Source organism: Ooceraea biroi, chromosome 13 (assembly GCF_003672135.1).
Source record: "Ooceraea biroi isolate clonal line C1 chromosome 13, Obir_v5.4, whole genome shotgun sequence".
NCBI classification, from domain to species: domain Eukaryota; kingdom Metazoa; phylum Arthropoda; class Insecta; order Hymenoptera; family Formicidae; genus Ooceraea; species Ooceraea biroi.
This window is the reverse complement of record NC_039518.1, coordinates 9143480-9170113: the sequence shown is the minus strand read 5'-3', so window position 1 is coordinate 9170113 and position 26634 is coordinate 9143480. Positions and strand designations below refer to the sequence as shown.

The 26634-nt window shown below is 43.1% G+C and overlaps 5 protein-coding genes across 10 annotated transcripts in view; 2 read left to right on the top strand and 3 right to left on the bottom strand.

Moving 5' to 3' along the window:
• LOC105286322 (extracellular serine/threonine protein CG31145) overlaps positions 1-1339 on the bottom strand; it is a 41159-nt gene extending 39820 nt beyond the window's left edge. The window contains exon 1 of one of the 2 annotated variants that reach the window (XM_011351196.3): positions 913-1339. The gene's annotated coding sequence lies outside the window, so the exon portion shown is untranslated. The remainder of the gene's footprint in view (positions 1-912) is intronic. The other variant, XM_011351197.3, reaches the window with a different exon arrangement.
• Positions 1340-4005: 2666 nt separating this feature from the next.
• LOC105286320 (BLOC-1-related complex subunit 5) lies at positions 4006-5664 on the top strand. Of its 2 annotated transcripts, XM_011351194.3 has the most exons (3): positions 4006-4195; positions 4387-4765; positions 4930-5664. In XM_011351194.3, exons 2-3 carry the CDS (start codon positions 4452-4454, stop codon positions 5435-5437), a joined length of 822 nt encoding a protein of 273 aa, XP_011349496.1. In that variant the 5' UTR covers positions 4006-4195; positions 4387-4451; the 3' UTR covers positions 5438-5664. The 2 variants fall into 2 exon arrangements, with proteins under 2 accessions (XP_011349496.1, XP_011349495.1); XM_011351193.3 differs by having other exon boundaries at positions 4006-4765.
• On the bottom strand, positions 5637-7107 carry LOC105286321 (coiled-coil domain-containing protein 137). The gene is made up of 4 exons (XM_011351195.3): positions 7000-7107; positions 6864-6931; positions 6587-6782; positions 5637-6519 (listed from the first exon to the last, which is right to left on the bottom strand). The coding sequence occupies exons 3-4, from the start codon at positions 6661-6663 to the stop codon at positions 5697-5699; spliced, it is 900 nt and encodes a 299-aa protein (XP_011349497.1). The 5' UTR covers positions 6664-6782; positions 6864-6931; positions 7000-7107; the 3' UTR covers positions 5637-5696.
• Positions 7108-7962: 855 nt separating this feature from the next.
• On the top strand, positions 7963-15327 carry LOC105286318 (protein strawberry notch). Of its 4 annotated transcripts, XM_011351192.3 has the most exons (16): positions 8656-9149; positions 9361-9507; positions 9682-9772; positions 9913-10023; positions 10102-10326; positions 10516-10638; positions 10753-10890; positions 10978-11345; positions 11461-11713; positions 11792-12117; positions 12193-12473; positions 12546-12913; positions 13032-13479; positions 13634-14017; positions 14114-14994; positions 15074-15327. In XM_011351192.3, exons 4-16 carry the CDS (start codon positions 9975-9977, stop codon positions 15178-15180), a joined length of 3951 nt encoding a protein of 1316 aa, XP_011349494.1. In that variant the 5' UTR covers positions 8656-9149; positions 9361-9507; positions 9682-9772; positions 9913-9974; the 3' UTR covers positions 15181-15327. The 4 variants fall into 4 exon arrangements, with proteins under 4 accessions (XP_011349492.1, XP_011349493.1, XP_011349494.1 ...); XM_011351190.3 differs by lacking the exons at positions 8656-9149; positions 9361-9507 and adding an exon at positions 7963-8147; XM_011351191.3 differs by lacking the exon at positions 9361-9507 and having other exon boundaries at positions 8655-9149; positions 10144-10326.
• Positions 15328-24540: 9213 nt separating this feature from the next.
• Positions 24541-26619, bottom strand: LOC105286317 (Golgi SNAP receptor complex member 1). Its single transcript, XM_020033972.2, has 5 exons — positions 26365-26619; positions 26104-26279; positions 25854-26035; positions 25679-25747; positions 24541-25539 (listed from the first exon to the last, which is right to left on the bottom strand). The coding sequence occupies exons 1-5, from the start codon at positions 26408-26410 to the stop codon at positions 25302-25304; spliced, it is 711 nt and encodes a 236-aa protein (XP_019889531.1). The 5' UTR covers positions 26411-26619; the 3' UTR covers positions 24541-25301.
• Between the last annotated feature and the right edge of the window lie 15 nt (positions 26620-26634).

The following is a 26634-nucleotide window of genomic DNA, read 5'->3' as shown; positions in this document are numbered from 1 at the left end:
CTCGAGTTCCTAGTACCAGAGCTCGCATAACCTAACTTTGTGATTGCGCAAGTCGATACATTACGAGCGCGTTTATATTGTCCCAAGAGAATTCTATTTCTATTCCTTAAACTATTTATAAGAGGTTTATTTACGCAAGAAATATCAAGATTGCCAGAAGAGAATGATATCTTTGACATACCTTGAGTGAAATATTCTTTTCTTACGAATAAATCGAATTTTTACGAACAAGAAAATAAGAGCGGCGTACATTCGTTTAGTATGGCGATATACTTGAAATACAAATATATATATAAATTTATATATATATATTTAGAGAGAGAGAGAGGGAGAAAGGATGCTCAAAAAAGGCTTTCGTTGCGTAATTAAAATATGAATAAACATGCGTGTTACTTTGCGTAAGACGAGAATTTCCCATGAATTATTTATCGCGAGTCGGACCGCCATTTTCTTCGCGAATTAATGATGTAACGTATATATCTCTTGCGAGTAAATATAATAAAACTATTTGTGAAATGTATCTCTCTCCGGCAAGTTTATAACCGGAGGAGAATAAACGTTTCCTCGAATTTCAAACGCGCCATTATTACTTTTGCATCTGTAATTTCCAAGTTGGTGTTTACGAAAACAAATGGAAGTAATCAATTTGTCATAGGGCATGATATTCTTGGCAACATTAATTTCCGATTGAATTTTTCGGGCAAAATCAATTATCCCGCAAAGTTTTAGTTAATTAAATCGGCTCGATTTATCAAAATAGATCCTGTCAAAAATTCATTTAATCTGTTTTCACCATTTGTATCATTTAATTCGTCCGAAATTGAATCTTCCGGACAAACGTGTTTGCATCGATACTTTGATCCGGTTAATAGGATAACAAAAGGGAAAACTCGATCTGTAAGAAGCTATTACCGTCACCTCGTCGTTCCGTCACCGTCACCCTTATCGCGAATGATGCCACCTTGCAGGTTACTGGACCGTCCGGATGCAGCAATGTTCTCGCCACCAGTGAATATCAGTGGAATACGAATTCCAAGGAATACTGTCGACGAAACGACGGCAAAACGACGCGACGCCACGTCAAATTGAGGGACGAACGTAATGCCGGCAATCGCGTTCGATTTGAATTGCAACGAAACGGAACGAAACGAAACGCACGACCCGGTTTCGCGAGCGCGTCACGCGATCGCGCAATGCTACACGACAATGACGACGAGAGGCGAGAACCACGTAGGAGAGTACCACGTGGCTGTGCGATTTCCACGGATAGAGCGTACACGACGAACCCTCCTCCCGTACCGGCAGCTCGCTGCGCACTGACGCGCTCACGGCTCGCGGTCGTCGGCGGCATCCGCGCGACCGTCCGCGCCTTTCCCCCTCCACCTTTCATCACCCGCGTGATATACTCCCCCATTTTACGTGAACACACACGCATCAATAAATTCAATATCAATACGGTATTTACAATCTCATTCTGTTAAACACATTACTCGGGTATCCTCCTCACTATAATGGAACACTATGGTGTTATAATACTCGTCATATCATATAATGTAACGTAACAACTTATTGTTAAAAGCGATAACTGTCTCCTTTCTTTTTCCTTCAAATGTCTTTGTTTGAATGCAGAATTGCTACGAGAGATCGAGAAATCGAGTTTTTTTCCAATTACGTTTCGCGAGTTTATTTCAGCCGAACTGCCGAAGGAACGTTCGTAGCTCATATAAAAAAGGTATTACGCAGCACATTTCCCCGCAAGCCCAATCACGCACCTTACCGCGTTTTCGACGCACATTCGACAATGACAAATTACTAAACCGCGCTGCAGACCCAGCACAAAATGCATATCGCATTACGAGTACGCTGTATGTGTGTGCTGACCATTACGAATATTTTACAAACTTTTATGCATATCGAATCACGATGGAATATATAAGATAAAATCTTTTTGTGTAAAGTAAATATCTTGTAATAATCGAACGAAAAAAGAATCTTGCAAAATAAAACATGGAAATTTAATACGTAAAATTGAAAACATGTTTCTAATCTATTTTCTCCAATCTGTTTTAACCACCAGATTCCCTCTCCCTACCCACACTTTTTGAAACCAGACTATTCAGAGATACCCAAAGATAGCCAGAGATACCAAGAGGTACAGAAATAAAACAACAGCGTTATCGTTTAGAGATGAACAACTCGGGGTCAAGGCAAAGTCTCTCATGCCGTAGAACGGCGTAGATCATCGCTGGATGATTCGAAAGTAGGGCAAAAGGGCTCGCATCCCTCGAAGGCGCAATCCCGAGATAAAAATCGAGTGAGCGAGCATAAAAGTGGCATTAAACTCGAATTGCTCGTATCCTAGTGCGCGAAACTTTAACAGAGGCAGTCGCCTCTTTCGTCGTCATCAAAAAAAATGGAAAGACATCGTAAAAGCGTCGTGCGATGTTCAGCCTCTTCTCACGACGTCCGAGACATACGCAATTGCGTATAATGTACATATGTGGAGCATGTAACGTATAAATATAAAAAATGAAAAGAGTCTTCAACTATCTACGCTTGCACGCGCCATCCATTTATTTCTAATAATGGTGCACATTTTGAAGATCTTTCACGTGCTCTTTTTCTGTTTCAAGATTTCTAAGACGTTCTACATTTTGGGGATTTTCCGCATTTTCGACGTACCGCAAAAAGATAGATATAAGATCTTTCGATCGCACACACTTGGTATGCGGGAAAGTGCGCGCAAACACGGAAACTCGGCGACGAAAATTCGGTCGTTTGGCTATTTGCTTGGCAGATCAACTCTCCCGTGACCTCACACTATTGTCTCGTCGCATCTTATCGAATTCTCCAACTCATCTTTTATCGTTTTACATGTTTAATAGAAGAGCTCCCAGTGACGTATCGTTACGTCCTATCGGTCTTACTAAAAGTTACGCACAAAATGCACAATTGTGGCGTTTAATATTATTTTATTATGTGCGTATATCGAAACAAAATCACAAAGAAATTTCCTAATTTGCAAAATGTAATTTATCTATAATATTTATGCGGAAATCAGATACAAGTACGAAGAAATTCAAAGATAATAAATTATATTTCAAGACAAGGTCGCCAGATTTGCAAAGTGGAGCAATGTATTGTAAAACGCGCGCGAGTGTCGGCACGTAAATTTTACTCGATAACAGATATCATTTTACCATCAACCACGCGCGATTTTCGCGCTTTTTGCCAAGCAATTTCCACGGCGATAATAATAATTTACGATGATAATAATATCTCGCATCGTCGTAAATCTTCCGTAAGATACGTTTCTCGCGCGTGTATACCACCTATAACCATGACTTTCTTAGATTCGCGAGAGAAACTGCACACGCTGATAAAGGACGCGCGTGCTTTACCGTGAATAATAGTAAAATCATTATGGAAAATACAAGTAAACCTTTAGATATACCTTTAGTTAATCAAACAATTAAATAAGAAGATGTATGTATGTATGTGTGTAAAATGTACCTTTTATCAATCTTTTTCTGTCTTGTCGAAATTTAATTTTAACGATACGTTTTCAGACGTCACAGTCGTGATCAGTTTTCACATACAACATGCAGCAACTTTTATACTATGTCGTACATGCATATATCGTATTTTTCTAATTACTTACAAATTGCAGCAACGAAAAGTGCGGTTGAAAAAACAAGTAATATTTCTTCCGACATGTTTTTCACGAGTCGCGCACACATGTACATACGATTCATACACGTTTTGCGTTTGCTTTAGCTACCTGCTTCTTATGGCAACCATTGATTCAACGAGAGGGCAGTAGTTACGCGAATATTTCACAAAATAACGTGTCTTACCGACAGTCGAATGTATTCTAGACTCCATAGTTCCACGTATGCCTTTTAGATGACGCTCTATTGATCTACCCTCTAGTTTGCCAATGCAGCGTCAGGTAGCGCGGTCATCGCACACGCAATTATTTTCCTTCTCTATCTTTTATAGTTTATGCAGTTAATAATCGAAAGTGACATTCCGGTGAGTCGACTTGGCATAAAAAAAAGTCATTCGCGGGCACGTAAAGAAGTGTATGGGAAAATATCTGTAAATGAATAAAAACAATAGATATATATTTATGCAGATATAAAATACAGGGATAAAGAACATTACGTTAGCAAAGAATGTATAAAATGAAATGGTAATTTCCTCTGGATTATGGAGTGTATTTATATAACCTCTTAGTGATAAAGTTTAATCACATTGATGCAAGTATCACGTACCATGATATTAATGAAAACCATTGATAAAAGTTTTACAAAACTTGCGACGATGGACCTTCAGAGTATTGCACGACGTGTGAAATACAACATTACGTGTATCGTGTACTAGGTTTGGCTAAAGTCAGGCAGCTACTCCTAGTTCCTAGGATTTAGTAAATTCGACAAGACCTGAAAATGGGATCCGAACAAAGCTCGCAAAGCGGTGGTCAAAGTGCCAATAGTGGAAGAACGAGAACCAGTCAGCTTAGACGGGGCAAAAGCGTTCCGAGTCGCGAGAGGATACCGGAAGATACCCCACCAAGGTGCACGAGCCCTGGCGCTAGCATTTGTTCCGATTCAGACCTCCCGTACATCTCTTACACGGTGAATCGACCCATTGGAGATTCACCAAAGATGACCAACAAGCAGTCACAGTTGTACAGAGGAAAGAGCATCGGAGCAGGAGAGATCTCGAGACGGAAAAATAGCTTAGGTGCCACGAGTCACGAGTAGGTATCGAGTGCATATCGCTACTTCTTTCATAGGATAGAAAGATACTTTCAGTTCCAGTCTTTTACAGTTTTATAGCATTTGATAGGAGTCTGTTTATGCATGATAACATAACAAAAAATGATTCGCGCAATCTAATTTTCTCTGTACATCTTTTGACTAGTCACAGAAGAGCCAATGCATCGGACAACAAGACACACAGTATCGTAGTGGTAAAACCGGCTCAGGCAGATCCTACCGCGGACAAAGATCCGGACCTAGTGAAACTGCAAAGTATCCCCATGTTTCTGCCGATTATGCGCGGTACTCTGAACCTGCCGCCGGGAGTACGCGACCCGGAAGTCCTGGAGAGGCTTGATCCTGTCGGCCTGTTTAATCTGTGCGCGCGCTATCAACATCATCTGAACACGAATGCACAAACGATAGCCGCGGAACAGGCTGCTCTGTGCACCAGCATGGAAACGGAACTCGGCAAGGCACTGAATCTCGCTGTAGACCGGCAGAAAAAGTTTGCCAGATTCGCCGAGCAATTGAACAAGGTGCACGAGCTCAGTCGTCAGCTCACCAGGTGCCATTCGCTGCTCAATCAAACCCTAAAGAGTCTCGAGATGCTCAACAACCTGCTACCGGTAGAAGAGAGACTCGAGCCCTTTGTCTGGACCACCGGTTAAATCGCGTTTGATCGATTCTAGTCTTAAGGAAAACCTCAATTTGCTGACGCTTGCGTTACGTTATAGAGAAACTGCGAAAAACTTTGGCAGGCATGCCGAGTAAGCTTCATCATTACGAATTATAACATCCAATCCCACTATGCAACGGATAAAATAAATGACGAACCAAATTAGAGAAATGCAAATGTGTATACATATATGTAAATATATATACTTTATTGAAACACAATTTATTGTCTTTATAAACTTGAAACATACCCTAAGAGCTTCTGTTAGCCAGCCGCTGAGATTTCAGCCGCCTATAGGCAGCAATAGCTTCGCTCTGCTGTTTTTCCAGTATTTTCCTTTCCACCGCCGGCAATTTCTTCCTCTTTGCAGACCGATAGAGTACACGAGCGGAGGAAACCTTGTTGGTACCTTGCAGCAGTGAATTCAGCAGCAGTTCCTTTGGCTTTCTCTCTCGGCTCATTTTTGTCGTTTTAATTGTCAGTTTAGGAGGTTCGTGGGCTACTTCGCCGAAGGCAACTCTGTCCTGAAATTTGTCAAATCCGTCATCCTCTTGCAACTTGTTCTCTTTCTTTAAACGCGACTTGAGCTTTCGCTTTTCGTTCTTCGTTAAAGTCACGGACTCTTCTTCATTTATCTTTTTCCGCTTCCTGATATTCTTGTGCTTCATTCGTAACGCTTCCACGTCGTCCCTCTGACGTTTGCATTTTGTCAGACCTTGTACCTCGCCAGTATTGGGATCCCGCTCAATTTGAACGCCATATTTCTTCTCGAATGCAGTCTCCTTGAGGAAGGCTTCCGTATCTCTGGACACTCTGTTTAGGAAGAGTCTTCCAGACTCTCCCGGTCGCTGTTGAAACACTGGCACGACTTTCTCCGGTCTGGCTTTCGAATGTAAACTCGGTCGCGAGTGTTGCTGACCCACACAGATCAGCGCATTCTTCTTTTTTCGTTTTCTTTTCACAATGCCATTATTATTCTTTGCGGCTTCCTTAAGCTTGATGACGTGCTCCAGGCTCTTTGGGATCGGTTGTTCGTCCGCGTCCTTCGGTGGCGCATTTGTACGCGACTCTAACCTAAAATCCGCTACCGATTCAGAAATCTGTACCGTGTCGCTTAATTTCCAACTTTGATAACACTCACTCCGTCAGCCGTTTGGCACGCTGCTTCTCAGGGTCCTTGACACCTCGGTGCTTTTTCGCTGGTATTTTACGAGCCATAGCGTTTCAACGTCCTTTCGTCTCGTGGAAATCGCTTTATGTCGCGCGCTCGCACGTGGTTCCGCGTAATCAGCTGTTCGCGTCGCCAGTGATTAGTTTCGAGATATTCCGCTGTGGATCTGTGAGGTCAAATCTATAGTTACCGTTAGTCAATAAAAACGGCTCGCGATATAAGCTCGGTATAAAGAAAGTTAAATCACCGCAAGGGAAGGAGACGAGCATCGAACAACGCTGGATCCACCGGAAGGCAAGCTTGCTGATGCCTTTACTGTAAAGGAAAATCATATTTAGTCATTTAATTGACACAAATATATAGTGTATTAGAAAGTTTCTCACACGTTATAATAATGAATAATTAAATTCCTGAAATTTCTAACAGCTGGCATAAAACTCTTACAGATAAATGATAAAGTGTAGTATTAATCGCATAAATATCGGATTAATCGCGACAGATGCAAGATGCGCCAAGTGTCGCACGAATAAAATTACCGCCTAACATGGAGGTTAGTTGCGCGTGTGACCGCGGCGCAGCGTTCGCGATGCGCAACGTGGATCGATCGCCGGCTTGCGAGCGTCGATGTGTCATTTTTTAGACGAATTTCTCAGCAATCGTATCGCGAGAAATGACATACGCGCAAATCGCTCTAGTTGTCGGTGTAGCTGGCAATGTCGTAGTCCGTCGGGCGACGTGAAATTTGCGATAAAGCGTCACTGATCGAGCTCGCGCGGCGAGTTTGTCCGGCGCGGGTTCTTTTCTTTTTAGCGCGGATACTTTAAATCGCCTAACGATCAGCGCCGCCAACGCAGCAGCGACGTTGCCAAATGTATACACGTCACCGCAGTTCCAATAGATGTACCTACGCGTGTACAAATACATGATGTGCGATATTACTGTGAAACGCGCATGGTGTGAATTGGATTTCGCTAGCTGCCCATTGAGACCGTCGGTAATACGGAGTGACGACATTGCCAACAACTTTGTCCGTTCAATACAGAAAAATGAACATTTTATTCAACAATCAAGTTAATTCTACAATTTACAATTACTTCAGCGTTTCATATTGCGTTCATACACATTTACGGCACAATAATATTGCGTATTTCTATCGAAACGGCGCTTTTGTGATTATCATCCGTACCTATTCGCGTTGTTGTTCTTGCGTCAGCCGCAGTGTTCCTCCAGAGGGCGCAAGTGCGCGGGAAATTCACGAACCGGATAAAGTTCCGTATGACTAGCGGTTCACAGTATCTCGTTGGTTGTGACGTGTACAGTTTCGTGTGTCGTCTGGTGTCGTCGTCACAGTCGCATCGTGGCCGCGAACGCATGCGTTTGAACCAGCTTTTTTGTTAAAGGTATCACCGAAAAAGTCGAAGCTTAATCGTACTCGATCACTGGACTCTTTAATCATCGACAGTTTTACGTAATATTCTATCGTGAAAAATTGAAATAACATCTCAAGTTTTGGAGTCATTCGCTTAAAATGGTACGTATATACGTATGCATGATATGTATTGAGTAACAACTTGCACGGTCGAAAATTTTCTTTTCAGAACACGGTGTTCAGCATGTTCCTCGAATAATTATTCTCGTAAATTCGTAACGAGTCCTGGCTGTTGCCATCTGGATATCGATTCGGATCGCTTTATTATAAATCTTTGGAATGAATCTCCGCAAATACATAGGCTCATTTAAAAATCGTGTAGAACGTGGTGCATATGGGGCACGAAAGTATTGAATTACGGAAATATCGATAAATGCGATAGTTCCGTAATAGGACCTCTTTGTTGTAATTTTTGTCTGGTCGCGTCCTGTCGGAATTTTTGTCGGAGAAAACGAAATTCCGCGCGAGCTCTCGCGTGGTCGATCGTGCAGCTATTATATAAACTGCGAAAACGCGGCAATTTTTCGGCTCACGCGCTCTGCGAACCTGCCCTTATTCGTCGTCGCGACACACGGCAACAATGCACGCTCACTAGCGCCATGTCGGTGGCGGTGGTGGCAGCGTGCAATCCAAGCGAGCGCGTGTGTTTTTGTATTCGCGTTGCGATGCACCGTGATTCGGTATCGAAGGGCCGGTGGGAAGGGGGCAATATGGCGGTTGCCGTGCAGACGAGCGAATGCGCTGTCGAGGTGCACCGCGCGCGTTTACCGACGACAACGGCAACGTGAGATGGCCCGGCCCGGACGTGCAGTAGTAACGTCCGTTGCACGGAACTTGTAGCTCGCACGTTGTCGTCGAAGCATCATTGGCGATGCTCGTCTGACGCGAGCCGCGTTCCTCGATTCGCTCAACCGGGTTGAAAAAAATTGAGCTTGCCGCTTGCACGCTTGCCCGTTGGCTCGTCTCGAGTTGCCGTTTCTCGTTGGTAGTTTAGCAATAGTGCATCTTTGTGTCCTCATTAAGGCATTGTCTCAAACGTCCCAGGAGCATCGCTCATCGTGACGAGACACGCGCGCAAAGCCTCGCGGTATTCCGTTTGTCATGGTAGGTTTTTATTCTCAATTCAGAGTGAGAAAGAGAGAGAGAGAGAAAAAGAGAGAGCTGGAGATACATCTCCAAGTCCAGGGCACGCTCTTCCCCGTCAGGGGTTAGCGCGTATTTTGCTGCATTCCCTTGCTTTGTTATTCGTATGGCGAAACGACTAACCTAGACGCTGTCTCTCCCGTGCATGATACGTTCTGTTTTCTTCTCTTAGGCGAATCTATGAAAGTGGAGAAAGATCTACGAAACTTGTCTCGTTGTTTTATATTCGACGGATCGAAATGATCAGCGTGCTTAAATAGATGCTGCAGATATCTTTGGCTCAAATTTCATTGCCAAGTTATTACGTACATACACATGTGTATGCTGTAGATTTTTCGTCATTAAATATCCATCGTTTTAGCATGTACATTATACATAAATCGTTGCTTGAAAAATGTCTTACAATTTAATTTTTAATTTAAAGTTTTGCTTTTGGAACTCAATGAATCAGGGATCGGTTGAATGCCACTTTTTTTTTTTTTCCTTTTTCTAGGCAACCAAAAAGTATGATGATGGAGTGAGCGATGATACCAGTGGCAGTGATTTCGATGATGAGGAAGACCCTGATAAAATTGAAGTACCTGGTAAATTACAATTACACTTTACGTGGAAAATACATATTCCTTTATATAACAGAAAAACTGACTTTTCTGGAAGTAGCATATCAAAATACAATTGAGAGGTATAATAGAGGTCTAAGAACAAATTTTATTTTGTTTATTAGGTGGAGGTAAAGATCTTGCAACTGCTGCCGGAATTGCAAGTATCAAAGATGAGAAACAGAATATGGATCTACCAGTGAGTCCTTTGGACAAAACACAAGGGGCATTAAGTGGTAAGCATATGTACAACTTGATGTTTGTCCTCTTTCACTTTTTATGAGAAATTTTTCTTTGGAGTAAATTATTTTCAGCGTTAAATCAAAAATTTGGAAATAAAATTCCTGGTGGTTTAGTGACAAAGACTGCAGCACCAGGTTATGAAATGGTGCGTGTTGGTGGCTCTCAGGGTGCTGCTCCAGGTTTCGTTAATGCGAACCAATTTAATCAGTTGAGTCAGTTGGCAGCTAGTGGATATGGTTTTCCACCGGGACTGGCTACTCTCACGGGATTCAATCCTGCTGCTTTCCTTCAGTCGAGTAAGCCTATTCTTAAGCATTTGCTTTTTCCTTTTCAATCATGATGTGTAATAACGGAACATAAAGATTACGTAACTGGCACATTCTATGACAATGGAATTAATTTGATAAATTATGACGACTATAATCGCGTTCACTTACATTACAATTACATTGCAATCATATAAAAGGGAACTAATTATTCCTTAGGCATGGACATGAATGCTTTGATGGGTAGCTTTATGGGTATGCCTGGAATGAACATGGGAGTTAATCCTTTCCTTCAATTTCTTAATCAAAGCGGGATTCATCCCAATTGGTCAGGGCTTTCAGGTATTTACGATCATTCGATAAGGGTATACATTGACAAAGATCGAACAATTTAAACGTTTGAGTGTCACGTTGGTGAGATAAAGGTGCAGCGCACTAACTGTAATTTCATTATAGGAAAGACCGTGTCACAGATGTGGATGAATTCCGGCGATCCGACGAAACTGATGCAGCCAAATGTACCGGAGGAAGAAGAGGTTGACGACGAAGATATGGGTGTCGCCGAGACTTATGCCGATTACATGCCAACAAAGCGTAGGAAGAATTTTCAAATTTTCTTTTTTTTATCGTGATCCTTATCGCGATTGCCTACGTTCAATTAAAATTTGCGATATTTAACAGTCAAGCTTGGACGGAAGCATCCGGATCCCGTTGTCGAAACGGCGTCCTTATCGAGCGTCGAGCCGACGGACGTTTGGTACAAGGTCTCCATCCCGGAGGAAACGATACGATCCGGCGCGCTCTCTGCGCTCCAACTCGAGTCTATCACGTACGCGTCCCAGCAGCACGAGCATCTGCTGCCCGACGATACACGGGCTGGTTTTCTGATCGGCGACGGTGCAGGTGTCGGCAAGGGTAGAACTATCGCCGGCATAATATTCGAAAATTACTTGAAAGGTCGGAAACGTGCCATCTGGGTGTCCGTGTCGAATGATCTCAAGTACGATGCCGAGCGTGATTTGAAGGATATAGGTGCAGGCAAGATCGACGTACGCAATCTATTTGTATTAAATTGCATCAACTAATAAAATGTCGATGTCTGAACTTGTTTTGTCCACCCAGCGTATGCTGGCACTACGATAATGAGAGCGAATTGGTTTACAGGTACACGCGTTGAACAAATTCAAGTATGCAAAAATTTCGTCGGCGGTAAACGGCAACGTGAAGAAAGGCGTCATCTTCAGCACGTATTCCGCGTTAATTGGCGAATCGTCGCAGAGCGGGGGGAAATATAAGAGCCGATTAAAGCAGTTGTTGCAGTGGTGCGGTGAAGATTTCGATGGTCTGATAATCTTCGACGAGTGTCACCGGGCGAAAAATCTCTGCCCTACCGGTAGCTCAAAACCTACGAAAACAGGTTGGAACGAAATTTAAAATAGCAACTCGCACTGGGAGTGTGTTCGAGTCACTGTATGACGATGTTACATTTGTGCAGGCTTAACCGTCTTGGAGCTGCAAAACAAGCTTCCGAAAGCTAGAGTCGTATATGCCAGTGCGACTGGTGCTTCCGAACCCCGTAATATGGCCTACATGGTGCGGCTGGGCATGTGGGGCGAGGGCACGCCTTTCCCCGAGTTCACCGACTTCATCACCGCAGTGGAGAAACGCGGTGTCGGCGCGATGGAGATTGTAGCTATGGACATGAAGCTGCGCGGTATGTACATCGCACGACAATTGAGCTTCCACGGCGTGGCCTTTAAGATCGAGGAGGTGCCCCTTTCCAAGGACTTTACCAAAGTTTACGATCACTCGGTGCGATTGGTGAGTTGCCGCGCGCAAAAATATAACCTCTTGTCTGTGAAACTCTTGTAAATTCGACGATCGATTTCAATGTAGTGGGTGCAAGCGATGCAGAGGTTCCAAGAAGCGGCGGAGTTGATTGACGCGGAGAATCGCATGAAGAAAACCATGTGGGGTCAGTTTTGGTCCTCGCATCAACGTTTCTTCAAGTATCTCTGCATTGCCGCGAAAGTGAAACACGCGGTGGCGGTGGCTCGCGAAGCGGTCAAATGCGGCAAATGCGTGGTGATAGGCCTTCAGTCTACCGGCGAAGCGCGCACTTTGGAGCAGTTGGAGCGCGACGATGGCGAACTCAGCGATTTTGTTTCCACCGCAAAGTTAGTAACATCCATCTAGACACGTTCCACTGATGTGCCAACGATACAAACTTAATAACACCTTCACTGCAGGGGCGTCTTGCAGACACTGGTGGAGAAACACTTTCCAGCACCGGATCGTAATCGTATCCAACGTCTTCTCGGTTTGGAACCACCAAAGCTCAGATTAGACGATGACGATTACATGGATGGTGCTGGCGGTTCCGCGGGAGGTAGCAAAAGGAAGCCGATCCGCCAGGCGGCACAACGTGCAACGAAAAAAGTGCGCGCTTGGTCATCGGAGGAGGAGATATCGGACGAAGAGAGAAACTGCGCCCACAGCTCTGGCTCGGAATTCAAATTGACCGGTAGCGAGAGCGAGGACGAGCAACACACCGACGAGGAGAGCAACGTCAGTTCCGACTTCAATCCGTTCTTCAGCGACAGTGACTCCGACGCCGGTAAATTCGAATTCCGTAAACTTGTTGCTCAGTTTCTCAATCTTTCGGTTGAGAATTTCTCTTGTATGATCGGGAGAAGAAATTTCAAAGGATCTGATTCGCTTTTTCGCCTCTCCAGATCCTTGGGACCGACGAAAGAAAAAGGGAAGCAAAAAGCAGAAGAAACCGCAGAAGAAACGGTTGAGCACGCAGGATAAGATCCAATCGATGCTCGTGGAGAAACAGTCCAGTAACAGGAATAAACGTAATGGCGACACGGGAATCAGCGGTCCTATGGGCGTCATAAGTGGTAGCGTGCCCCGTAGCCAGGCACCGCCCAGAGACGCGATCGAGAGAGCTTGCAGCATGAAGGAGGAGCTGTTGTCGCAGATAGAGACTCTTGGCGAACGATTACCGCCAAACACGCTGGATCAACTGATAGACGAGCTCGGCGGGCCGGAAAATGTCGCGGAGATGACGGGTAGGAAAGGTCGTGTCGTGCAAACGGAAGACGGTGCAATACAATACGAATCCAGGTCAGAGGTGGACGTTCCTTTGGAGACGTTGAATTTGACGGAGAAACAGAGGTGCGTATCGAGCGAAAACGTTATTTTCTCAGAAGAAAATAGCATATGTACGTGTAGCGTACTAGTCGTAGTAGTCCCTTCGTTATTACGTAAGAGGCATTTGTCTCTCCGTCAAACGGCAAGATCCTTGATTTGTGATGTGTCTGCGTGCCAGGTTTATGGACGGAGAGAAAACCGTAGCGATTATCTCTGAAGCAGCCAGCAGCGGCATATCGTTACAGAGCGACAGGCGAGCGAGGAATCAAATGCGACGTGTGCATATCACGCTCGAGTTGCCGTGGAGCGCGGACAGAGCGATACAGCAGTTCGGACGAACGCATCGATCTAACCAAGTCAATGCACCGGAGTACATATTCCTCATATCAGACTTGGCCGGAGAGAGGCGCTTCGCCTCGATCGTTGCGAAGCGTCTGGAGAGCCTAGGTGCGCTGACGCACGGCGATCGTCGTGCGACGGAGACTCGAGATCTCTCGCAATTCAATATCGACAACAAGTATGGCCGTACGGCTCTGGAAGCGACGATGAAAGCTATAATGGGGTTAGTAAGTCCGAGATTTTCGTGGTCGTGAAACAATAAATTACCTTGTTATCGTCTCATTAACACAATCTCATTAACTGAAACACGTAATTTCAGGTACGAACCACCATTGGTACCACCGCCGCAAGACTATCACGGTGATTTCTTCAAGGACGTGGCTGATGCGTTAGTGGGCGTCGGTTTAATTTGCAACAGCGAGAACGCGCCCGGCGTGCTCACCCTCGACAAAGACTACAATAACATGTCCAAGTTCCTGAATCGCATCCTCGGTATGCCGGTGGACCTGCAGAATCGTCTGTTTAAATATTTCACCGACACGCTGAACGCCATTATCGGCCAGGCCAAGAAGACCGGCCGTTTCGACATGGGTATTCTCGATCTCGGCACATCGGGCGAGAACGTCCGTCGGGTAAGATTGTTCCGATTTCTGCGGAAACACGCGACCGGCAAGGCACCAACGGAGCTGCACGTGGTTCATGTCGAGCGCGGAATGAGCTGGTCCGAAGCCACGGACAAGTGCTCGGAACTGATTGCGCCCAAAGAGGGCTTCTACTTGAGCCATCAGATCCGTAACGGCAAGCAGACCGCCATTCTCGCAATGATGGTGGAGGGCGGCAAGAAGAAAACCGAGAGCAAGAAGGATCAACTGTATATGGTGCACAGGCCCAATACGGGACTGCAGCTGCGACAGGAGACTCTAGGTGAACTGGAGAAAAAATACAAGAAAGTGAGCACGGACGAGGCTGAACCGCACTGGACGCAGCAATACGAGGCTTCTGTAGACACGTGTTCGCACGCGTACTGGAGCGGCAACTGCAAAAACGCCAATATTGGCATGGATTGCGAGGTGGGGCTAAGAAGACGTTCCTATAATGTGTTAGCTGGTTCGGTTCTGAGCGTTTGGAGCCGCGTGGAAAATGTGCTCGCCGCACGATCCGGGCACAATTCCAAGATGCAAGTTGTACGACTACGGACGGGTAAGTCGCGTAACACACTGTTAAATTGCTGTTGAATTACTATTGTCTGTTTGCAATATTTCCAATTTCTCGTTTTCAGATGAAGGACTGAAGATTGTCGGAACACTTATCCCGAAATCTTGTATGGAGCCGTTGCGCCAAGCGCTTTCTTCCGACGCGGAAAACACGGAGGAACTGACGTTTTGAAAGTAGAATCGTATCCAGGGTGAGACACATTGAGTGATTTGCACAAGATCAATAAATGCAATTGTCTCGCGCGACAAAGTGCGGAAACTTTTCGTAAATCATCCGCTCAATTCGAGTTGTAACGGAAACGTCTGTTTGACATCTATTGGGTCGTCCGAAAAGTTCGTGCCGATTTTGAAGGAAAATTCAAAGGCAACATTTTTTTATGTCGATAAATATTTATTGACTTATGTATGCACCGTTTTGTTTCACAACCTTCGTCCATCTTTCACGCAACTGGAAGATTCCATTCTCCCAGAACTTCTTAGGTTTCTCGGCGAAAAACTCCTCAAGGTGGTTTTTTATGTCGATCAAAGAGTTAAAGTTCTTGCCGCTAAGAGAATTTTGCAAAGACCTAAATAAGTGAAAGTCTGAAGGTGCAATGTCTGGTGAATACGGTGGGTGAGGTGGCACATCCCAGCCAAACTTCAACAATGATCCATTTTTCGTCACCCGTCACTAATTGCTTCAAAAATGGTCACCCGTCACTAATTGCTTCAAAAATGGTACGTTTGCGTTGCGCTTGTACAGCGAGTCGCAGATGGAAATGCGATCCATTAAATTTTTTCGGCCAAATTATGCGGAACCCATATATTGGGTCCGGAAAGTTCGTGCCGATTTTTAATAGATGGCGTTGGAACATGTCTGAATATATCAATGTTATTGAAAACATACGATTTATATACATATGCTTAAAGGTGACATTTCAACGCATCTTTAGGAAAAAAGTTGTTTCAGATAAATTGATTCGTGTCAGTTTTGTACTCTTTTCAAGATGGAAGAAAACAAAGAACATTTTAGACACTTGATGCTTTTCTATTACCGGAAAGGCAAAAATGCCTCACAAGCAACAAATTCGATATGTTCTGTTTACGGAGAAGGCGCTTTAGCTGAAAGAACCGTACGTAAGTGGTTCGCTAAGTTTAGAGCTGGTGATTTTAACCTTAAAGACCAAGAACGTTCCTTGACCAAATCAAGACACTGATCGAGAATAACCCGCGCTACACGACACGTGAATTAGCAGAGATACTGAAAATATCGAAAACCACTGTCCACGATCATGTAGTGAAGCTTGGTTACGTAAGTCGCTATGATGTATGGGTTCCGCATAATTTGGCCGAAAAAAATTTAATGGATCGCATTTCCATCTGCGACTCGCTGTACAAGCGCAACGCAAACGTACCATTTTTGAAGCAATTAGTGACGGGTGACGAAAAATGGATCATTTACAACAATGTAGAACGAAAAAGATCCTGGGGTAAGCGAAATGAACCAGCATTAACCACTCCGAAAGCCGGTCTTCATCCAAAAAAAGTCATGCTCTGTGTCTGGTGGGATTGGAAAGGAATCCTATATTATGAGCTCCTACCACACAACCAAACGATAAATGCAGATAAGTACTGCTCGCAACTGGACGAATTAAAGACAGCGATTCAGGAAAAACGTCCAGAATTAGCTAATAGGAAGGGCGTCGTGTTCCATCAGGACAATGCCAGACCTCATGTTAAAGAAACGGTGCATACATAAGTCAATAAATATTTATCGACATAAAAAAATGTTGCCTTTGAATTTTCCTTCAAAATCAGCACGAACTTTCCGGACGACCCAATACATCATAGCGACTTACGTAACCAAGCTTCACTACATGATCGTGGACAGTGGTTTTCGATATTTTCAGTATCTCTGCTAATTCACGTGTCGTGTAGCGCGGGTTATTCTCGATCAGTGTCTTGATTTGGTCATCATCAGTAGTAGAGGTACTACATCAGTAGTACCTCTACTGATGATGACCAAATCAAGACACTGATCGAGAATAACCCGCGCTACACGACACGTGAATTAGCAGAGATACTGAAAATATCGAAAACCACTGTCCACGATCATGTAGCGCGGGTTATTCTCGATCAGTGTCTTGATTTGGTCATCATCAGTAGAGGTACTACTGATGTAGTACCTCTACTACTGATGATGACCAAATCAAGACACTGATCGAGAATAACCCGCGCTACACGACACGTGAATTAGCAGAGATACTGAAAATATCGAAAACCACTGTCCACGATCATGTAGCGCGGGTTATTCTCGATCAGTGTCTTGATTTGGTCATCATCAGTAGAGGTACTACATCAGTAGTACCTCTACTACTGATGATGACCAAATCAAGACACTGATCGAGAATAACCCGCGCTACACGACACGTGAATTAGCAGAGATACTGAAAATATCGAAAACCACTGTCCACGATCATGTAGCGCGGGTTATTCTCGATCAGTGTCTTGATTTGGTCATCATCAGTAGAGGTACTACTGATGTAGTACCTCTACTACTGATGATGACCAAATCAAGACACTGATCGAGAATAACCCGCGCTACACGACACGTGAATTAGCAGAGATACTGAAAATATCGAAAACCACTGTCCACGATCATGTAGCGCGGGTTATTCTCGATCAGTGTCTTGATTTGGTCATCATCAGTAGTAGAGGTACTACTGATGTAGTACCTCTACTGATGATGACCAAATCAAGACACTGATCGAGAATAACCCGCGCTACACGACACGTGAATTAGCAGAGATACTGAAAATATCGAAAACCACTGTCCACGATCATGTAGCGCGGGTTATTCTCGATCAGTGTCTTGATTTGGTCATCATCAGTAGAGGTACTACTGATGTAGTACCTCTACTACTGATGATGACCAAATCAAGACACTGATCGAGAATAACCCGCGCTACACGACACGTGAATTAGCAGAGATACTGAAAATATCGAAAACCACTGTCCACGATCATGTAGCGCGGGTTATTCTCGATCAGTGTCTTGATTTGGTCATCATCAGTAGAGGTACTACTGATGTAGTACCTCTACTACTGATGATGACCAAATCAAGACACTGATCGAGAATAACCCGCGCTACACGACACGTGAATTAGCAGAGATACTGAAAATATCGAACACCACTGTCCACGATCATGTAGCGCGGGTTATTCTCGATCAGTGTCTTGATTTGGTCATCATCAGTAGAGGTACTACTGAAGTAGTACCTCTACTACTGATGATGACCAAATCAAGACACTGATCGAGAATAACCCGCGCTACACGACACGTGAATTAGCAGAGATACTGAAAATATCGAAAACCACTGTCCACGATCATGTAGCGCGGGTTATTCTCGATGATCAGTGTCTAGAGTTGGTCATCATCAGTAGTAGAGGTACTACTGGTGTAGTACCTCTACTGATGATGACCAAATCAAGATACTGATCGAGAATAACACGCGCTACATGATCGTGGACAGTGGTTTTCGATATTTTCAGTATCTCTGCTAATTCACGTGTCGTGTAGCGCGGGTTATTCTCGATCAGTGTCTTGAGTTGGTCATCATCAGTAGTAGAGGTACTACATCAGTAGTACCTCTACTGATGATGACCAAATCAAGACACTGATCGAGAATAACCCGCGCTACATGATCGTGGACAGTGGTTTTCGATATTTTCAGTATCTCTGCTAATTCACGTGTCGTGTAGCGCGGGTTATTCTCGATCAGTGTCTTGATTTGGTCATCATCAGTAGTAGAGGTACTACATCAGTAGTACCTCTACTGATGATGACCAAATCAAGACACTGATCGAGAATAACCCGCGCTACATGATCGTGGACAGTGGTTTTCGATATTTTCAGTATCTCTGCTAATTCACGTGTCGTGTAGCGCGGGTTATTCTCGATCAGTGTCTTGATTTGGTCATCATCAGTAGTAGAGGTACTACATCAGTAGTACCTCTACTGATGATGACCAAATCAAGACACTGATCGAGAATAACCCGCGCTACATGATCGTGGACAGTGGTTTTCGATATTTTCAGTATCTCTGCTAATTCACGTGTCGTGTAGCGCGGGTTATTCTCGATCAGTGTCTTGATTTGGTCATCATCAGTAGAGGTACTACATCAGTAGTACCTCTACTACTGATGATGACCAAATCAAGACACTGATCGAGAATAACCGGCGCTACATGATCGTGGATAGTGGTTTTCGATATTTTCAGTATCTCTGCTAATTCACGTGTCGTGTAGCGCGGGTTATTCTCGATCAGTGTCTTGATTTGGTCATCATCAGTAGTAGAGGTACTACATCAGTAGTACCTCTACTGATGATGACCAAATCAAGACACTGATCGAGAATAACCCGCGCTACATGATCGTGGACAGTGGTTTTCGATATTTTCAGTATCTCTGCTAATTCACGTGTCGTGTAGCGCGGGTTATTCTCGATCAGTGTCTTGATTTGGTCATCATCAGTAGTAGAGGTACTACATCAGTAGTACCTCTACTGATGATGACCAAATCAAGACACTGATCGAGAATAACCCGCGCTACACGACACGTGAATTAGCAGAGATACTGAAAATATCGAAAACCACTGTCCACGATCATGTAGCGCGGGTTATTCTCGATCAGTGTCTTGATTTGGTCATCATCAGTAGAGGTACTACTGATGTAGTACCTCTACTACTGATGATGACCAAATCAAGACACTGATCGAGAATAACCCGCGCTACACGACACGTGAATTAGCAGAGATACTGAAAATATCGAAAACCACTATCCACGATCATGTAGCGCGGGTTATTCTCGATCAGTGTCTTGATTTGGTCATCATCAGTAGTAGAGGTACTACTGATGTAGTACCTCTACTGATGATGACCAAATCAAGACACTGATCGAGAATAACCCGCGCTACACGACACGTGAATTAGCAGAGATACTGAAATATCGAAAACCACTGTCCACGATCATGTAGCGCGGGTTATTCTCGATCAGTGTCTTGATTTGGTCATCATCAGTAGAGGTACTACTGATGTAGTACCTCTACTGATGATGACCAAATCAAGACACTGATCGAGAATAACCCGCGCTACATGATCGTGGACAGTGGTTTCGATATTTTCAGTATCTCTGCTAATTCACGTGTCGTGTAGCGCGGGTTATTCTCGATCAGTGTCTTGATTTGGTCATCATCAGTAGTAGAGGTACTACATCAGTAGTACCTCTACTGATGATGACCAAATCAAGACACTGATCGAGAATAACCCGCGCTACATGATCGTGGATAGTGGTTTTCGATATTTTCAGTATCTCTGCTAATTCACGTGTCGTGTAGCGCGGGTTATTCTCGATCAGTGTCTTGATTTGGTCATCATCAGTAGAGGTACTACATCAGTAGTACCTCTACTACTGATGATGACCAAATCAAGACACTGATCGAGAATAACCCGCGCTACATGATCGTGGATAGTGGTTTTCGATATTTTCAGTATCTCTGCTAATTCACGTGTCGTGTAGCGCGGGTTATTCTCGATCAGTGTCTTGATTTGGTCATCATCAGTAGTAGAGGTACTACATCAGTAGTACCTCTACTGATGATGACCAAATCAAGACACTGATCGAGAATAACCCGCGCTACATGATCGTGGACAGTGGTTTTCGATATTTTCAGTATCTCTGCTAATTCACGTGTCGTGTAGCGCGGGTTATTCTCGATCAGTGTCTTGATTTGGTCATCATCAGTAGTAGAGATACTACATCAGTAGTACCTCTACTGATGATGACCAAATCAAGACACTGATCGAGAATAACCCGCGCTACATGATCGTGGACAGTGGTTTTCGATATTTTCAGTATCTCTGCTAATTCACGTGTCGTGTAGCGCGGGTTATTCTCGATCAGTGTCTTGATTTGGTCATCATCAGTAGTAGAGGTACTACTGATGTAGTACCTCTACTGATGATGACCAAATCAAGACACTGATCGAGAATAACCCGCGCTACATGATCGTGGACAGTGGTTTTCGATATTTTCAGTATCTCTGCTAATTCACGTGTCGTGTAGCGCGGGTTATTCTCGATCAGTGTCTTGATTTGGTCATCATCAGTAGTAGAGGTACTACATCAGTAGTACCTCTACTGATGATGACCAAATCAAGACACTGATCGAGAATAACCCGCGCTACACGACACGTGAATTAGCAGAGATACTGAAAATATCGAAAACCACTGTCCACGATCATGTAGTGAAGCTTGGTTACGTAAGTCGCTATGATGTATTGGGTCGTCCGGAAAGTTCGTGCCGATTTTGAAGGAAAATTCAAAGGCAACATTTTTTTATGTCGATAAATATTTATTGACTTATGTATGCACCGTTTTGTTTCACAACCTTCGTCCATCTTTCACGCAACTGGAAGATTCCATTCTCCCAGAACTTCTTAGGTTTCTCGGCGAAAAACTCCTCAAGGTGGTTTTTTATGTCGATCAAAGAGTTAAAGTTCTTGCCGCTAAGAGAATTTTGCAAAGACCTAAATAAGTGAAAGTCTGAAGGTGCAATGTCTGGTGAATACGGTGGGTGAGGTGGCACATCCCAGCCAAACTCCAACAATGATCCATTTTTCGTCACCCGTCACTAATTGCTTCAAAAATGGTACGTTTGCGTTGCGCTTGTACAGCGAGTCGCAGATGGAAATGCGATCCATTAAATTTTTTTCGGCCAAATTATGCGGAACCCATACATCATAGCGACTTACGTAACCAAGCTTCACTACATGATCGTGGACAGTGGTTTTCGATATTTTCAGTATCTCTGCTAATTCACGTGTCGTGTAGCGCGGGTTATTCTCGATCAGTGTCTTGATTTGGTCAAGGAACGTTCTTGGTCTTTAAGGTTAAAATCACCAGCTCTAAACTTAGCGAACCACTTACGTACGGTTCTTTCAGCTAAAGCGCCTTCTCCGTAAACAGAACATATCGAATTTGTTGCTTGTGAGGCATTTTTGCCTTTCCGGTAATAGAAAAGCATCAAGTGTCTAAAATGTTCTTTGTTTTCTTCCATCTTGAAAAGAGTACAAAACTGACACGAATCAATTTATCTGAAACAACTTTTTTCCTAAAGATGCGTTGAAATGTCACCTTTAAGCATATGTATATAAATCGTATGTTTTCAATAACATTGATATATTCAGACATGTTCCAACGCCATCTATTAAAAATCGGCACGAACTTTCCGGACGACCCCAATAGATTTCCGAGTAGTTAGATCCCCGCCTCCCCGTTCGTCCACCATGTCGGACATGTAATCAGTAGAGGAACTTTATATTTTATGTCATTGCCGTATCGTTAACTATTTTTGCCTATGAGATTTATGCGGACGTAGCGCCTGCACACGCTAAACAAATGTAGATTCGACTATACTATGAGAAAACAGTATGAAACGTAATCGGCTATTTACATGATTCAGAATTTCCAGCGTTTCATTTATTTAGTTCTTTTTTAGTAGCGTAAATTTTGTTCACTATCTGAGCATCGCGATCGTTGTTATCGGTGCCAGACATTGCGACTACACGCGATAGCAATTGGACAGAATGGATCAATTAAGTATATTGCAACAGGATGATTCTCCTCAAAAATACCTATAAAATATGTATGTGCGACAGCTTTTGTTTTCGTTTGATCCAATTGATTGGTCGATCAATCAATTGGAGAGAAAGAGAGGCGTTACACGTACAAGACACGCGCGCACACAACACATATACACACACGCGCGCTCATTGCGCTGGCTACATGCTATTACAGTTACTATAGCTATCATTATTATTATAAATTACACACTACTAATGCTCGCGTTAGTACTAGTGCTCTACCGCTGCAAAACCATTATTAATATTATCCAGATGTGGGGAGACGAGGTAATCGCAACAGGTGTGTGTGTGCTTACGCCTTTTCCTGATTCTACTGTAGAATTTAAGAAAAGCGACTTACTGTACAAGTGCCAAGTTATCGTTTTCCTTTTTCGTTTTTATTATTGCGACGGAACGTAGGATAAAGATAATGGATTTACACTGTGTTAACGAAAATCCACTCCGGAATGTCTTAATGTCTTTGTATACACACGATGTAAGTTATCGATTAGTTATAGACGACAAGTTATTTATAATGCTTTCAAGTCAGAATTTTAATTCCTTCTTATTTTATTTTCTTTGGACAAAATAAATGGCGTATCTCTGTTGGTTTGAGTCTGTCTCGCGCGAGTTTACAATGCAAAACGTAAGAAAAATGCACGTCTGATACTTTCGTGATGCTGTATACCTCAATGATAAGCGCAGCCTTAACAAAATATTTTTCGAAATTTGCCTCGTCTCTCGACGGTCTCTCCACTTACAACTAAGTAGCTTTAAAACAAAGGAAAAAGAAGAAAAAGAGGGAAAAATAATTAGAACGAAACAATGCATCCAAGCCGATATATTTATATTCTAATGCATACGTTAGTAACCAGTGCGGCCTGCATGTAGGTATTGGATGTAGGTATTGTCCGTTGGTTTGTACGTCTGAACGAGAGTGACGAGAGGGCCTCGCGCGGATCATTCTTCTCTAATAACGATAAAACTTGAAGGATACAGATGTAGAGCGTAGAATACTGTCGAATAGTCGGAATAGTCGATAGAATCCTCATTTTCGTGATTTAACTTGTAAGAGCGTACGCGTGACACGTCTATGCGTGATGGAATAAATGCGAGAAAGATTCGTCGTCGTCGTCTATCTGTTTCCACGGTTGTACTCGCTAGTGCTAGAGGGGAAGTGACTGCATTTATAAAGAAGATAACGAGAAGAGTGGCAATATCTGAATGTAAAATACGTAATGCGAATATCTCGAATGATTTATAGTACTTTTTCGTCTGATAATTCGAAACAGAGCAATAAGAAAATATATCATAGGTTTAATTCCTTTAGTGACGGCTGTCACTGGTTATTCGCAATAACGCGTGATATTAATTATTACTTGCGTTATTTTAGCTAAGAAAATGAAAGTGGATGGCAAGATCCGCAAACATTAATCGCGTAAATCCAGCTCATAGCTTCGGTATTCGCGATTTACGATTGGCGAGAATTCGGCAGCGAAATTTTAATAGTGAAAGTTGCGATGTGATTATCGTTGATCGAGATAAACGACATGTAAATATATGGTATATTATATATCGAAGGCTGTAAGACGAAACTTTTAGAGTATACGAGCGTACGTTTCGATATTTTTTACATTTACAATTATCTCGCTTGAGTTCCTATTTTGCAGAGGCGACTTATAAATGTGGTATTTAGTGCACGTGGAAACAGGCGTCGCGCTTTCTAGTGAAACGGTTATTCCTTTCGTAATGTGCTGTGTTTTCATGAACGATTCTCGAATGGACGAGTGTGCTGCGTGTATATACGCATGTATAAATGTTTCTGTGTACGTAAAACTAATAATTATTATCTAAAGTAACACTCAGTCTTTGGTTTTCTTTTCTTCTTCGACGGTTTTTCAAAGGTTTGCTTTTAAAGTTTCGCGTCATCGAGTCAGGATCATCATTGTTTAGCATTGAACACTCCTCTCACAAAAAACTGCTAAAATCAGTTGACTGTTCCATTCTTCTCTCTTTTTTTTATTGTTGTCTCAAAGCGTGTTACGCAAATCGTAAAGACATTGGTTTATATACAATACGAAATATATACAATGGTTTTACTGTAAAGTGTGCAAGTCATTCTACTTAGAATAGAACCATGTCCACTGGAACCTACCGATTTCTACGAACGAGAGCAACGGATTGTCACGAGGTGTAAACGAGAAGACGTAATCGTGACTTTATTCATCCTCCGTCTTGAAAAAAAAAGATTAAAAAAAGTACTATGAAGGGAACAAGGAGAAGATTATAATAGCTTATTACATTTATTAAATTGGTGATCAACCGTGAAGCAAGGTTCCGCTTACATCACATTCCACGTCTTGTACTTCGGTATAAAAAAGTTATACAGATAAACTTTTTTTCGCTCGATTTTCAAATATACGGAAGGAAGGTGGATGCAAAGTACATCGCTCGATCATTCACGCGTTATACATATACACACTCGCGCAACTCTCGCATACCCTAAATATCCTACATCTCGATTTGCTAGATCTCGATAATACTTGTTGAATGTATTAATTTAATGTATATTCCACCGTAAAGTACTCGCTACCCGGTGAGGATGGAAGTGTTTTGGTACTTGCATAAACTTGTTTAGTGAAAGGCATAGAGGAGCATCAGAAACGTGCAGACACCGATGACGAGGCCGAGTATAACGGAATCCCTTCTTTTACGTAGATTTATCCTCTGCAATAAACTGTTTACAGCCGGGAAACGATTGGAGATGTCGTTGAATCTGGTACGTATGCGTTTGAATGCTTGCCTCTGGGTCATCAGATGATCTCGCGTCTCCATCGCTATGCTTATTTGGTCGTTGATCAGTCGGTCGGAACTAAAACGGATGTGATCGTAAAACGTACATGTCGAAAGATGATCCGTGTAAAACGCGCGATGTCTCGACCGACCAAACTTTATTATGTATCTTTTCATCGTTTATCTTCACAGTCACTGATAAAGCAAAACCGACTTACTTGTGTATGTGTTGATTTTCCTTGAGATACATTTCACGTCGGTTCAGTCCGCTTGCACTCTTGTAATTGCTGCATGAAACAAGAGATAAGAGTGACTTAATTCTCATTAATTCCCAAAATCTCTTACTCGTGGTACAGTGTATAATATCTATCTGTCAAAGTGACTGACACGTACTCTATTTCTTTGCGGACACTGCCTAAGAGATCCTCACGATCTTTTCTAGCGGTAAAGTTATTTCTAATCTTGTTAAACTCCAATTTATAATCCTTTAATATCTCCTTATGACGTTGCATCGTGTGCAACATAGCTGCTCCGTTTGGTTGTAACTGACTCATCCTCTCGTTTATAGAGAACAACTGCATCGATTGCATTTAATTAACATATTCATTTGTTTACGAATGGGAGAGTGAGAAAGTAGACTTACCTTGGAGAGTAACGTCTCTAACTCTGAGGCCATGTTCTCAAACACCTGTTCCTCATCCAAAAGAGGAACTTCATCCGGGCTAACGTGCCTAACGCCTGCATTTATACCTAGCTTACTGAACGCCACTAGCTTTGCATCAATCTCATTTTCCAAGTGTCTCGCTTGCTTCCTCAGGTCTATAAAATCCATTGATCTTGCGTCACTCAATTGCTTTCTTTAACGAGAGGCATCTTGTTTATAAAAAATAAAAATATTTTCTACCAAGTCTGTTCCTTTTAGCTTTTACCCTTGTGCATGCCTGCATCATCTGTATTCGGAATACACTGCGAGACAAATACTCGCGCTTTGAGAGTCTCTAGTCTTTAGAGAATTTCTATGAAGAGCTTTGGAGAGCAACAAAATTTTAAAAAAGATGCGGTTAAAGAGAAGCAGACTCGTGTTTCTGAACCGGTCGTAAACAATGCGCAATAATCTACGCAATGTCACAGCATAAACAAGAATCGAGTCTCTGTTTTTTTAAGGCTGTCAGCG

What these genes read in the sequence shown, in the direction of transcription:
- LOC105286317 (XM_020033972.2), bottom strand. Translation starts at nt 26,410, where the DNA reads ATGATGCAGGCATGCACAAGGGTAAAAGCTAAAAGGAACAGACTTG. An exon ending in AGCTAAAAGGAACAGACTTG is followed by an intron (nt 26,280 to 26,364) that starts GTAGAAAATATT and finishes TGGATTTTATAG; the next exon opens with ACCTGAGGAAGCAAGCGAGA. An exon ending in AGTGTCCGCAAAGAAATAGA is followed by an intron (nt 25,748 to 25,853) that starts GTACGTGTCAGT and finishes TGTTTCATGCAG; the next exon opens with CAATTACAAGAGTGCAAGCG.
- LOC105286320 (XM_011351194.3), top strand. Translation starts at nt 4,452, where the DNA reads ATGGGATCCGAACAAAGCTCGCAAAGCGGTGGTCAAAGTGCCAATAGT. An exon ending in TTAGGTGCCACGAGTCACGA is followed by an intron (nt 4,766 to 4,929) that starts GTAGGTATCGAG and finishes TCTTTTGACTAG; the next exon opens with TCACAGAAGAGCCAATGCAT.
- LOC105286321 (XM_011351195.3), bottom strand. Translation starts at nt 6,663, where the DNA reads ATGGCTCGTAAAATACCAGCGAAAAAGCACCGAGGTGTCAAGGACCCT. An exon ending in CGTGCCAAACGGCTGACGGA is followed by an intron (nt 6,520 to 6,586) that starts GTGAGTGTTATC and finishes AGCGGATTTTAG; the next exon opens with GTTAGAGTCGCGTACAAATG.
- LOC105286318 (XM_011351190.3), top strand. An exon ending in CAATTGGTCAGGGCTTTCAG is followed by an intron (nt 10,639 to 10,752) that starts GTATTTACGATC and finishes ATTTCATTATAG; the next exon opens with GAAAGACCGTGTCACAGATG. An exon ending in ACGATGAAAGCTATAATGGG is followed by an intron (nt 14,018 to 14,113) that starts GTTAGTAAGTCC and finishes ACGTAATTTCAG; the next exon opens with GTACGAACCACCATTGGTAC.